Below are 13,044 nucleotides of genomic sequence, written 5' to 3' on the forward strand. Positions count from 1 at the left end.
ACCTCCTCAGCTATCAAAAGAAGAGAAGAAAGCTTCCTTTTGCCTGTAGATGCCCAGTTTTCAAGCAGAAGTATCATGGAAATAGGTTGGTTGGGCAAGTACTCGTGAGCGGTGCCACCTGATGCGCCCACAGCTTCCAAAACAACCGAGATCCCTTTGGCTGTATCAGGGCCTTTAGCCAGCAGCGTGACTGAAGGAAGAGTCAGATGCCACCAGGAAAATGAGAAAGCCCAGAAACACAAGACAAAGCACCAACGGGGAAGGCACCTTTGGTATGGGGACATTTCCCAATCCCACCATCCACTGGAGGAGCCCAGAGTGGGGACCAGCCACACCATGCCGGGTGCCCAAGGGACTGTGTTTCTGAACATATCTTAGAAACCCTCCCGAGCCTGGAGAAGACAAGAGCAGGTGTTTGGAGCAGCTCCTAACTCAACCCCAGCGTTGGGTGGTTGGACATGTCGCCTGTCGAGCTGTCCAGTTCCTGACGAAGATCCCTTCAAAGAAGTCCCAAAAGGTACCCATGGCCTGGCTTTCTCCTCGTTTAGGGGAACACCTGCTCCTTGTACCATTTGGAGAAGGAGGTAGAGGAGTGACACACAATAATAGCTCCACAGCATCACCTGAGCCCTAGACAGATGGTGACTAATGGTCACCCACACCTCAGGGTGTCACCTCCAGCTCGGGCAGCCTCTGACACCCCCCAAAAGCACAGGGACACAGTGCGAGAGACAGAGACACCCAGATCCTTCTCCGAGCTACTGAAATCCTCATCCAAACATCTCCCCACAGGTATGCCCGCGCTCCAAAGGGTTCCAGCCCGCAGGTACCAAGCTGCCCATCATTGCCTCTCCCCATAACCTGCATCTTCACTGCTTCCAGCATCTGCTTTGCTCCTGACCCCGCTGGGCTTATTCACTCAAACCAAAGAAATGACCTTCATTCAAAGATCTACGAACCATACACGTGGAGCTTTCTGCAGGCACATTTGACAGCCTTTAAAGGGAGGGAGAGAAAACAAGACGTGGTTAAGGACACTTACCAAGAGGGATCCATCATAGCACGTGCCAGCCAGCCCGACCCAGCTGCGGCTGGGAAATATAAAGGACCAGCAGGCAGGAAAATGGGTGAGAAAAGGTCCCAGGAGACTGCAGAAACGGAGGAGAGGAGGAGCAGAAAGGGTTAAGCAAAGGTGGATTTTAAAGGGAGAATCTAAGCACTCGCAAAAGACCTGAGTTTCTTCCTAAGGAGGTTTAGGAGTAAAGCAAGATGAAGGGAGGATTAAATTAGGAAGTCTCCTGTGGGGTCCTGCATGGAGATGGTCATGGGCACTGCACTCCATCTCCCCGAATTGAACCAAAAAAGGGAGAAAACTATCATTTTCCCCATTGGGTCTCAGCCTCGCTCTCACTGCCCATTTGCAGGTCCCTGCCCACAGCCACACATCGCCCTTCTCCTTCCCAAACCACCACATCGGCTGGAAAACCTCACGAATGTTGCAGCTGAGTTTCGAGCACCGGCGTTGCCACAAGCGGCAATTTGAAGCTCTGCTCTAATCAGAATTTAACTCTACCCTTTAACTGAAAAGCCTCGTTCTATCGCCCAGCTCCGGGAGCTGCAGGTTTATGTAGAAACACCCAAATACCGTGAGATGCCCAAAAGCCATCACACCTCTCCCAGCTGCAAAACCAAGTCTGGTCTTGGAGGTTACGGGCATCAAAGATGATCTTGATGCAGGATAAGAACTTCTGCAGTCTCCCCTTGGATTTCTGGCACATTTATTTAATGCTTCCCAAAACAAGTGTTCTCGGGTTAAGGAGGGAGGGAAAGGCTTTTCTCTGCCGATCTGCTGCAGCACGCGTCTCTTTTTGAACACCTCTAGAGACAAGGATCTTCCAGTCTCGACACCGGGCAAGCCCAGCGCACAGTTTGGGTTTAAACCAGCAAGCAAAGGGGCTGGAGGGGATGCCCGTGCCCTCGCTACCTGGTGTCACGTCCCACGAGACCCCCGGGGGAGCCATCCTCCCCTCTCCTTCTCCCCCGACACCTTCTGCCTGGTCGGTCCTGGATGTCACCCGTGCTCCCCACGGCACCTGGCGGGGCGGGGGGGCTTCTCATACAGATTTGGGAGCTCCCCCAGCGCTCCACCCTCCCCTCCCAGCTAACCGGATTACAAGCAGGGTTTAAGACGACAAGGGCAAAAAGCGAAGCTCGGACTTACTCCAGGACAGTCCGTCCGGGCGGTTCATGGAGGAGGACTCGGCTCAGCGAGGCCCGCGGCCGGTTACGGCAGCATCCCGGCGCCTACGGATCCCCCCCATCCCCGTTTTGTCCCCCCGCTCTGTCCGGGACGCACCGAGCAACGCCAAACTGTGTCCCCACCCTGTCCCCCGATTCCCCCGTTCCATCTTCACAGCCACATTTGCTTTCTCGCTCGGGCAGCGACTCACCGGTTCTTAAACCACACACTTCCACGGGGCCGGATCCGCGCACGGCAGGGTGAATCCAGCTCAGCCTTCGTTAGACTTTGCTGATGATTCCCGATACGAGCAATGCGTGACCTGCTATTTGTTTACCTTTTTCTCAAAAGCAACCCCGCGTGAGGCGCAGATGGGTCCAGCTCCCATTCGGCGTCATTAAATGTGTGCAAGACCTTTTCACGACCCTGACATAAATGAATGTCGCAGCCCATTTTCTCCGCGCTCGGGATTATCAGTCTCCCGGTTATTGGAAGAAGGTATTTAACACGGGTTGGTGCTGGGGAGGTGTCTGGGCTTTGCAGAAATCACTGCATGTGCCTCCCCACCCGCCGCAGCACCACCGGCACGCGACGAGGCTCGGGTTTCCTCAGCCCGCGATGCTAAAATCAAACAAAACAAAAAAAAAAAAAGATTATTTCCTTCGTACCGGGTGGCTTTTCGAGACTCGGAGTGTCAAAGGAATTAAGTCATTACGCTGTGGATGCACTTGATGGATTATGAGCTATGAAAGGCCTGGTGGTTACCGACTAACAAGGCTGGGAGGTGGAGGATGGTGGGGGGAAATGTTTCCTCTCGCAAGAAACATGTTTCTAACAAGACAGGTCAAAATATGATGTGGATGATAAATTGCTTAGTACCAGCTGCCATTACCCCAGCAGTTTTCTGTAGGATTAGATTATCGAAGTATCCTCGGAGTACATTGACCGAACAAGTCTTGCTCTGTTATCAGCGCTAATTTGCAGGAGATCTGGGGTTTTTTTGTGCTCGCTGCAGTGAATCCCAACAAAGGGGCAGCTGCCAGCAGGTGTCCGTAGCGCGAGGTGCATTTTGGAGGGGATTGGGTTTATCCGTTTTGGGGTGAGGGGGGAGAAGGTGGAGGAGGGGATTATAATATTTTTCCCACGCCATAACCCAAATCTCATCGTTTCACGTGGGGGGAGTCGAATTTATTAAAAAGAAAAAAAAAATAAAAAAAATATTAAAACTCAAAAAAAAAAATTAAAAAAAAAATAACAATAATTAAAAAAAAAATTAAAAGTCACATTGGAAAATGGATCAGCCCCCAACAGGCATGCACGTCTCCCTTCATGCAAGCGAGAAGCACAGCCTCCCTCCTCGGGATGCGTACGGGGACATGTGTGGCATACGGGGACATGTGTCACGCAGGGAGCTCAGCGCCGGCCCGGGGCAAGGATGGAGCGAGAACAAAGGGCCACAGAAAACAACCACATCCAAGGGGGGGGAACAAAACGGGGGGCAACCCGCTGGTGTTTGCAATGGGGAGGTGGGGGGACAGGATGGCCGAACAGGGCGTCGAGATACACGATAAAAAAAAGGAAATATGGAGAAGGAAATAATAAATAAATGTTGGCGGGGGGGGCAAAAAAAAATTGAAAATAAATAAAAACTCGGGGTAAAGCGAGGAGGGAGGTGGAAAGGCACGGCCTGGCAGGATGAGGCGTCTCTCTGAGGGATGCTGGGGTAAGGCAGAGCCACTTGCTTCTGGTTTTTGTTTTGCAAGCGGCTCCTCTTGGAATTTTAGCCGTGGCCACCGACCTGCTGAATTTCCCTTCCTCTCATTAAAAGGCAAATAACCAATCCTGTGCCTCCCCACCTTTCTGCGGAAAGGCAATTAAAACAAGATGTTCCCCCCCGCAACCCGGCGACCCGGCCCCAGCCCCTGCTCTGGGGAGCCCTGACTTCCCTCAGATTCTGGTGGTATCCAAGCCAAAAAGGGAAGGTTTTACAAAGGTTTTACGGGGCCATTTTTTTTGCAGACCTGAGAAAGGAGGCCTGACACAGGGACGAGGAGGGGTGACTGGTATTGTTATCGCTTCACAGCAAAAATCACTCGCTGACCACAATTTGGTTTCACATCCCTCCCCACTTCCAATATTTTCAGCTCCCCGGTGACTTTTCTCCCAACCCCGCTCTTCGCTCTTTTTGACCAAAAATCAAATTATTCAGAAGATGGTGGGGCCCGGAGGCTTCAAGCAAGAGAATGTAGTTACAACATTAGCAGCTGGGATGTCTTTTTTTTTTTCTTTTTACAAGCCCTGCCTTGCAGGGGTCTGGCAAAGATATTTATATCATGCCAGGCGCCGCGGGACCACGGCACCGCAACCTCTCGCCGAGCAGATGGTGGGCAGGGCGCTCACATATATATATTTATACACACATCTAAATACACAGCTAATAGATTAGAGTGACTTTTTTTTCCCCCCAGCTTCATTTACTTCTTGTTAATCGGGAGTTTAAAAAGAAACAAAAAATTACTCCCCCCATCCATCCATCTGGAGGTTGTCCCTCTGGTTTTGGTTATCAGTCCGGTCAGGAATGTGTAATGTTGTAACTAGGATGAGATAAGCAGCAGAGCCTTCATCAGACACCTATCTTTCTTTGGTTAATAATGGGGGCTTTGGGTTTGTGCGCCTTTCTTTCGGCTATTCTGCGGTAAAACAGAATTCTGCATCAGCACAAGGGTAATATGGACTGTGCGCCTGGGGGGTATGTACACACAGAATAATGCTGGGGGTAGATATGGGATAGGAGGAAAAAAATAAAAAATATGTATAAAAAAGCCCCCATATCTGCACTACGGGAAAAAAATCCACTCAAACCTCACGATGAGGGGAAAGCAAGGAAAAAATCTAAACAGCAGGATACGACAATAAATGGGAAAACAGCAATAGAAAAAGCACACTAGGTTAATATAGGAAAACTAGTTTCTTTATTGAGAGATCGTATATTAGTATTAGTGGAATCGTGTGTAACAATGTCATCATGCACACAATACAAAAAGGCAAGGCCCACCATGCTATGGAAGGGCAACAGAACAAAAGCAGCGTACACTGAGCAGATGTATAGGCTACAGCACATTACATTTCAGCAGGGTATGTCTCTACAGAGAGATTTACATCAGAAACTAGGTAATGTAAAAAAATACAGACCATGCTTTAGTTTTAGTACAAGAAAAAGGTGAAGATACACAACCAAAGGATATTCGATACAGAAAAATTACCCACAAAATAAGAACAGGAAGTAATTTAGCACAGCAGAAAAAAATGTTATCCCTGTTCAATGGAAAAAAACATTTTGCCAGTCGTCTCTTTTCATAATCGATTTTTTAAATTTTTTTTTTTTTTTTTTGGGGGGGGGGGAGGGGTTGTTCGCCAGATTGGAGCCGCTTTATTGGGACATTATTGGGACGGGACACTTGTGGCTGATGGGGACGGTGGGGCTGGACGGGCACCCACGATGCCCAATTCGTATTTTTTTTAGAATTAAGGCAAACCGCCACATTTCCCTCTCCCCATTTTTTTTTTTTTTTAAATTTTAGGGGGTTTTCAGCCGCAATTCGGGGGCGTTCGGCCCCTCCCAAAGCCCCCCCTCCCCACTTCCCACCCAGGAGACCCGACGACCACAGCAAAACGAATCCACTTAACAGGAATTTACAGTGCAATGTACTCAGCTAAACAGGATGAAGGTACAAAAATGGCTGTTATCGTCTACAGCTACGCTTGAGATGGCCTGGTGGCTATAGGCTACACGGCGAGACGGGGGTGGGGGGGGGTTAAATTAAAAAATAAAATAAAATTTAGAAAAAAATAAATTTTATATATATACATATATATATAAGAAAAGGAAAATGGATCTACCGAGGGACAAACTGGAGGTGCAGGCGGGAGCTGGGGGGGGGGGGGGACCCGCACCCCGGGCACTGCTGGGGATGGGGGGTTTGGGGGTGGTTTGGGGGGGTGCGGGGCGGCTGGCGCCGATGGCACGGGGTGGCGGGCAGCACCCCCACCCTGCCGGGGTCTCGGAGCCCGGGCCGAGCCGGACATACCCGCCCGCCTCGATATACGCACCCCCCTCCCCTCCGCCATCCCGCCCTGCTGCGCGGAGCGGCCCCGGGACGCGAACCCGCGGCCCCCGGGACGCGAACCCGCGGGCCCCGGCGCGGTACCTCTGTTGCGCACGGAGCCGAAGACGGGCAGCACCAGGTAACCGACGTGCACCAGGACCATGCTGCGGCCTTTTGTGGCGCGGCGGAGGCGGCGGCGCGGCCCCGGGCCCGCTCCCGCCGGCCCCTCCGACGCGACGGCGAGTGGCGGCCGCCCCGCTCCGCTGCGCTCCGCCGGCACACAAAGGCGCCCGCCGCCAATGGCAGCGCGCCGGCCGCCGGGAGGACACGCCCCCCCAGGCCTGGCCCCGCCCCGCCGAGGGACGCGCCGACCAATGAGGGGCTAAAAGGGAAGGGCGGGGAGGGCGGGGGGGGCGCGGGGGCGGGGCGTGCCGTCACGTGTACGCGCGCCGCGCGTGCGTGCGTGCGGGTGCACAGGCGTGTGCGCGCGCTGCGCTGCGGGCGTGCAACGCGGGCGCGCGCCGGGGTGCGTGTGTGTGCGCGTGCGCGTGCAGGTGAGTGTGTGTGTGTGTATGTGCACGCGTGTGTCCTCGCGTGTGCAGGTGCGTGAGTGCGAGTGTGTGCAAGTGTGTGTGTGCGTGTGTGCATGTGTGTGCATGTATGTGCACGCGTGTGCGTCTGTGTGCGTGTGTGTGCGTGTGAGTGTATGTCCGCGCGTGTGTGCATGTGCAGGTGCGTGTGTGCGTGTGCAGGTGTGTGTGCGTGTGCACGTGTGTGTGCGCACGTGTGTTGGTGCGCGCGGGTGTGTGTGTGCGAGTGTGTGTGCGTGCGTGTGTGCGTGTGTGTGCACGCGTGTGTGTGTGTGCGCATGTGTGTGCGTGTATGTGCACGCGTGTGTGCGCGTGTTTCTGTGCATGTGTGTGCTTGTGAGCGTGTATGTGTGTGCGTGCATGTGCGCGCGTGCGCACGTGTTTGTGCATGGATGTGCACACACTGGCACACACGTGCACGAGTAGGTGCGGATGTGGACACACGTGTAGACACATGCACCCGTGCGTATGGAAGCGTGTGCACTCACATGTACAAGCGGACACATGCACGTAGACAGAGGCACGCGCACACATGCACTGCATGTGTAGACACACACGTGCATACAGATGCATATGCACACACGTGCACAAGCAGACAAGTGCATGTGCGCACATGCACTGCATGTGTAGATGCGCACATATGCATACACACACACGTGCACAAGCAGACGCATGCACGTGCACACACAGATGGCTACCTGCATGCAGAGCCATATGCTCACACATGTGCACGTGTGCAGATGTGGACAAGTGCATGTGCACACATGCACCGCACACATACAGGCACCTGTGCGAACAGAAGTGTGTGCACACATGCACAAGCGGACACACGCACAAGCGGACACATGCACGTAGACACAGGCACGTGCACACATACATTGCATGTGTAGACGCACACATATGCATACAGAGGCATATACACACTCGTGCACAAGCGGACAAATGCATGTGCACAAGCGGACACATGCATGTGTACAAGCAGACGCATGTGCACACATGCAGTGCATGCGTAGATGCGCACATATGCATACGGAAGCATATGCACACACGTACACAAGCAGACGCATGCACATGCACACACAGAGGGCTACCTGCATGCAGAACCATATGCTCACAGGTGCACACGCGAACACATGCACGTACACAAGCAGACAAAAGCAAGTATGCACATGCACTGCACACATTGACACAGGCACGCGTGTGCATACGGATGCATATGCACACACGTGCACAAGCGGGTGCACACCTGTGTACACATGCACAAACACACATACATGTATAAGCAGACACATGCACACGTGCACTGCACACATATATGCATACAAATGCATATGTACACACAGGCTAGGGTGCGCGTACATGGGCACTGGCATATGTGCACATGGGCACGAGCAGATACACACATCTGTACACGCAGACACATGCGTGTGCACACATGCACTGCTCGCATAGATGCTTACATGCGTACAGAGGCATGTGCGCACACAGGCACTTGTGCACACACATGGGCACTGGCACATGTGCACAAACGTGCACACATGCTCAGGCACACGTGCGCAAGCACACACCGCGTACTCTGCAGTCCTGTGCACATGCGAAGCCGCAGAAGCACACATACATGCACACACACGTGCAATGACACACATTCACACACACAACACGGCCACAGCCCTGCTGTCCCCTCCGTACACCCCTCTGCACCGCAGCTCGCAGTCACACCGCTGGCTGCAGCACGTATGGGAAATATACATCAAGTCGGGCCCAAAGCAGAGCATGGCGCTGGCTGCAGGAGCACGGAGGGGCTTGTCCCTGTCCCTGCAGGAGACACTGTGGCCCATTGTGCTGATGCCCCAGCTACTGACAGAACTTGTCCGCTGGGGCATCGCTGACCTAAAATGGCTCGGTCTGAGCCCAGGAGGGAGCGTGGAAGCCCCACGGGGCTCAGAGCCGCCCTCCTTGTGAGACAAAGAGCCCTCATGGCTTAAAGAAGAACAATTACCTCCGGAAATCCCAACCAGAAGGTCGTCGTTGTTTATTTAATGAAGCGGGAGAGACCCCGTTGTGCAGGAGGGGTTTCTGTTGGGGCGCAGGGTCCCGGGGAGCATTTTGTCCCGCCGCAAACCGAATTTTCGGTGCCCTCCCCACCCTGGCCGGGCTGGGGGGTGTTTTTGCCGCGCTCCCCCCGCACTGCCGTCCTGCCGTGGGGAGCCCCTTTAATCCCCGCTTATCCTTATCCGTCCCGTGCATCTGGCAGGTTTAAGCGCTCGGCAGCCTCCTAATGTCTATACGCGATGGATTTGTTCGCGTGGATTATTGCATTGGGTTTATCATTGAGTTTATTTTGTGTTGTGGGCGGGTGTTTTGTTGTTGTTTTTGTTTTTGCTTTTTTTCCTGATCTGAATTAAAACCGGGTCTGGGCAACCTGGATCTGTTTAACCCTTCCCCTCCCAGCCCCGCAGCCGGAGGATTAACTTGATCCGCCGGCAGCAGGGACAGCTGCCTGCACGTCCTCGCTGCCGCCTTCTCAGCTGCGACATCCACCCGAAAGGGTTCTTTTGGGTAAGGTTTCACACCACACGGAAAAAATCACCGCTTTCCACTCATTGCTACCAGTAGCAAGAAATCATTTCGAGAAGCAAGGTGTGATCTGCTTGAGCTCACGGTGTTAAACACGTCCCACAAAGGGACACTTCTTTAAGCGCTGAAAAGGCTAGAAGGTGTAATAGAATTAAAGAATCATAGAATGGTTTGGGTTGGCAGGGACCTTCCCAGCTCCCCCAGTGCCCCCCCTGCCATGAGCAGGGACATCTGCACCAGCTCAGGTTGCTCAGAGCCCCGTCCAGCCTGGCCTGGGATGTCTCCAGGGATGGTTCAGCCACCACCTCTCTGGCCAACCTGGGACAGGCTCTCACCACCCTCAGGGCCAACAATTCCTTCCTCATGTCCAGCCTGAATCTCCCTCCTTTAGTTTAAAACCATCACCCCTTGCCCTATCGCAACAGGCCCTGCTCAAAAGTTTGTCCCCATCTTTCCCACAGGCCCCTTTTAAGCACTGAAAGGCCGCACTAAGGTCTCCCCAGAGCTTCTCTTCTCCAGCTGAACCCCCCAACTCTCTCAGCCTGTCCTCCCAGCAGAGCTGCTCCAGCCTCGCATCATTTCTGGGGCTCCTCTGGCCCCTCTCCAGCAGGTCCAGGTCTGTCCTGTGCTGGGGAACCAGAGCTGGACCAGCCCTGCAGGGGGTCTCACCAGAGCGGGGCAGAGGGGCAGAATCCCCTCCCTGACCTGCTGGTCACGCTTCTTCTAACAAAAGCCAAACCCACACGTGATCAACCAAGGAGGGATTTCTACTTTGCCTCCGCTTGCCCGTCCCCGCCACGACGGCTGCAGGACGGGCCCCCGGGGACCCTCCATGATGTCCACAGGCCCTGCGAGCACCTCGATGTCCCCTCCACGGTCCCCTGAGCCCATCGCTGGGCCCGGGCCACGGCTCCGGTTGCCTTCGGCAGCTGCTCCCGTGGCCCCCGGCCCCGCCACAGCAGCTGTCGCGGGCGTTTCATGGGGCTGAGCGCTGGCTGCTGCTGGTTTTCATCCGCGCACGCTCCCCCCGGGGACACCCGATCTGCCGATGGGGATTTGTGTGTCCCACAGATGTCACAGGCGCAGGTTGATGTTAAAATTAGCCCTCCGCTTCCTCCTGCCCACACGGCCGGTGCCTGTCGGTGTGTCCCCAAGGCAGCTTTTGGGGGCCCAGTACCCCCTGTTTGGGGCATCCTCTCACTTTTACCCCAAGCCCTCTTTAAAAATTTGCACCATGGAATTCTCCTTCAATGTGATGCTTTCCAGCCCCATGGATGTCACAGATGCCACCAGGGTACCTATGGGGCAGATGTTTTGGGGACACAGGGTGCTGGGGCTGCCTCGCCGCTTGGTCCCGCGTGGAAGGTTTCTCCCCTTGGCCAGGCGCGCACTGAGGATATTCAAGAAAAATAAACGTGATGCAGAACAGTTGAGAAGCGCCAGGGCACACGTGGCACGTCAGCCACCATCAGCCACCATCGTCGGTCATTTCCAGGCCTGGCATTCACCATCTACCCACCTCAAAGCCCTGGGTAATTCTGAGATTTTTCAGCTTCTCTGCGAAACTGAGCTGGGTGAAATCCTTCGAAAAGTCAGGATGGGATCAGAAGGCTCAAAACCTGACGAGGCACCATCCTGCAGACTTGGGGTGTTTTTGGCCAGCCTCTGGCAGGACGGCAGAAAAGCCCCCGTGAAGGACTTTTTCTGGCAGTTTTGAAGCCGCGGTTTGCTCAAGGTGGACATCTCACACCCCCAGCAGCCATTTGACGGCAGGATGGAGAGCAACGGCATTGACGGCATTAAAAGATCCGATACCTCGCTCCTGGTGGGGATGACACACTTGGATGGCACTGTCTCTTTTCTAGAAGGTGATCTGAGCCTTTGATTGCTTTCTGATCTTCAGCTGCACTTCGGATAATGATTTCCCTGATGTCAGTGGTGATACAACCATGGCACGGCCATGGCTGGGTCTTTGGTGGTGCTTCTAGTGCAAGGGTGGTAGGTCTTACAAACCCAATCAAGAAGAAAAAGTCTGGGGTTTTGAGCACCTCAAGTCTTAGATAGGGGGTGAGAAAGGGCCCTTTGGGCTTGAGAGACCAGCGCCGAAGATAAAAACCTACGGGGAAAGGTAAAGGTGGAGAAATTAAAGGCAAAATAACATGAAAGAAGAATGGGTAGAGAAAAGGTGAAAAGGGAGGAGAGATGTCAACCCAAGCAAAGGTGAGAAGAGAGAAAGTGGGGCACTCCCCTTTCATGAAAAGCTCTACTTGAGGTTTATTTACACTGATGTTTCATCTGTGCTTGTTTTGCACCTTTGTTTTCTGCCTCCCTGTAGTTTTCTCTCTTTTGCCTTTTATCCCATTTCTTTTTTTTCTGCTCTTCAAAAAAAAAAAAAAAAAAGAGAAGTGAAGTAGAGAAAATCATTATGCCCCTACTAAAAATCAAAATGAATCATTTTAGCATTTCAGTTTTCCAGTTTTATGGGGAGAAAACAATATGGGGAGAAAATGTGTCAAAACCTCATATCCAAAGAGCAGCCATTTGGGAGGTGAGGAAGAAAACACCGTGCCGCTGTTTTGCCAGAGCAGATTTCAGGTACGCTGCCAGGGACTTTGTCTGGAGGAAAGCAGGAGCTGTTTTTTCCTCTTCCACTGAAAACGGGGATTTTTGGGGGCTCACATCTGCTCAGGGGGATGCAGTGCCTTCCCTAGCTTGTTTAAGAGCGATCGCAATTTATTTCAGCAAAGAGGGACAAGGGGTTACAATGCCCACATTTACACCTCATCATTTTGCTAACGCTGAATTATTTTGCTTCGAGGAATTCAGTTCTCTGTTTGCGTGGCTATGGCAGCCTACAAAACAAAGTCCTTTTTCTGACAGGTGGTGAATTTTGCTAAATGGGAGCAGGCGATGTTTCGCTGCAGTGAGTTTGGGGAGGGATATTGGGGTTCATTAAACTATTTCTTGGAATTGCAATTCTGAGCGCGCATCCTCAGCGCCGACCCTGTGCCTCCCTACGGAGAGCGCAGAGACGGGGACGTGAGATATTTCACATCACCCTGTTTCAAGAAGAATGGCCCCAAATTTACCCTTTTTGCTCCATTCTGGCCGTATTTTTGGGAAGCAGGGTTTTTGTTGTGTTTTCCTCGGTGGTGCCCAGGTGCTCTCCCCATCCCAGCATCCCACCAGCTCCCAGGAGAGAAACAAAAAGAATCTGTTTTTCGTTTCTTTTCTTTTCTTTTCTTTTCTTTTCTTTTCTTTTCTTTTCTTTTCTTTTCTTTTCTTTTCTTTTCTTTTCTTTCGCATCCTTCACAGCCTTTTTGCCTGTTTTTGGAGGCACTTTCCCCGGTTCTGGGGGATGCAGCAGAGGACGCGATGGCAGCCCCGAGCCCGTATCCTCCGGCTTTGGTGCCATCTAGTGCCTTCCCATGGGCTGCTCCCAGCCTGGGCTCTCCAAGATAAAATGTCAGTGGCCAAATTGCATTAAAAATCATTAATATTACCTCCCTTGCAGCTGCTGAGAGCCCTCACC

The 13,044-nt window shown here is 53.0% G+C and overlaps 1 protein-coding gene across 1 annotated transcript in view; it reads right to left on the bottom strand.

Moving 5' to 3' along the window:
* ARK2C (arkadia (RNF111) C-terminal like ring finger ubiquitin ligase 2C) overlaps positions 1 to 6,540 on the bottom strand; it is a 47,524-nt gene extending 40,984 nt beyond the window's left edge. Inside the window, exon 1 of the mRNA XM_065657267.1 lies at positions 6,448 to 6,540. Coding sequence (XP_065513339.1) covers positions 6,448 to 6,508 — 61 coding nt within the window. The 5' untranslated portion in view covers positions 6,509 to 6,540. The remainder of the gene's footprint in view (positions 1 to 6,447) is intronic.
* Between the last annotated feature and the right edge of the window lie 6,504 nt (positions 6,541 to 13,044).

The sequence above is a fragment of the Caloenas nicobarica genome, chromosome Z (assembly GCF_036013445.1).
Source record: "Caloenas nicobarica isolate bCalNic1 chromosome Z, bCalNic1.hap1, whole genome shotgun sequence".
In the NCBI taxonomy this organism is placed as follows: domain Eukaryota; kingdom Metazoa; phylum Chordata; class Aves; order Columbiformes; family Columbidae; genus Caloenas; species Caloenas nicobarica.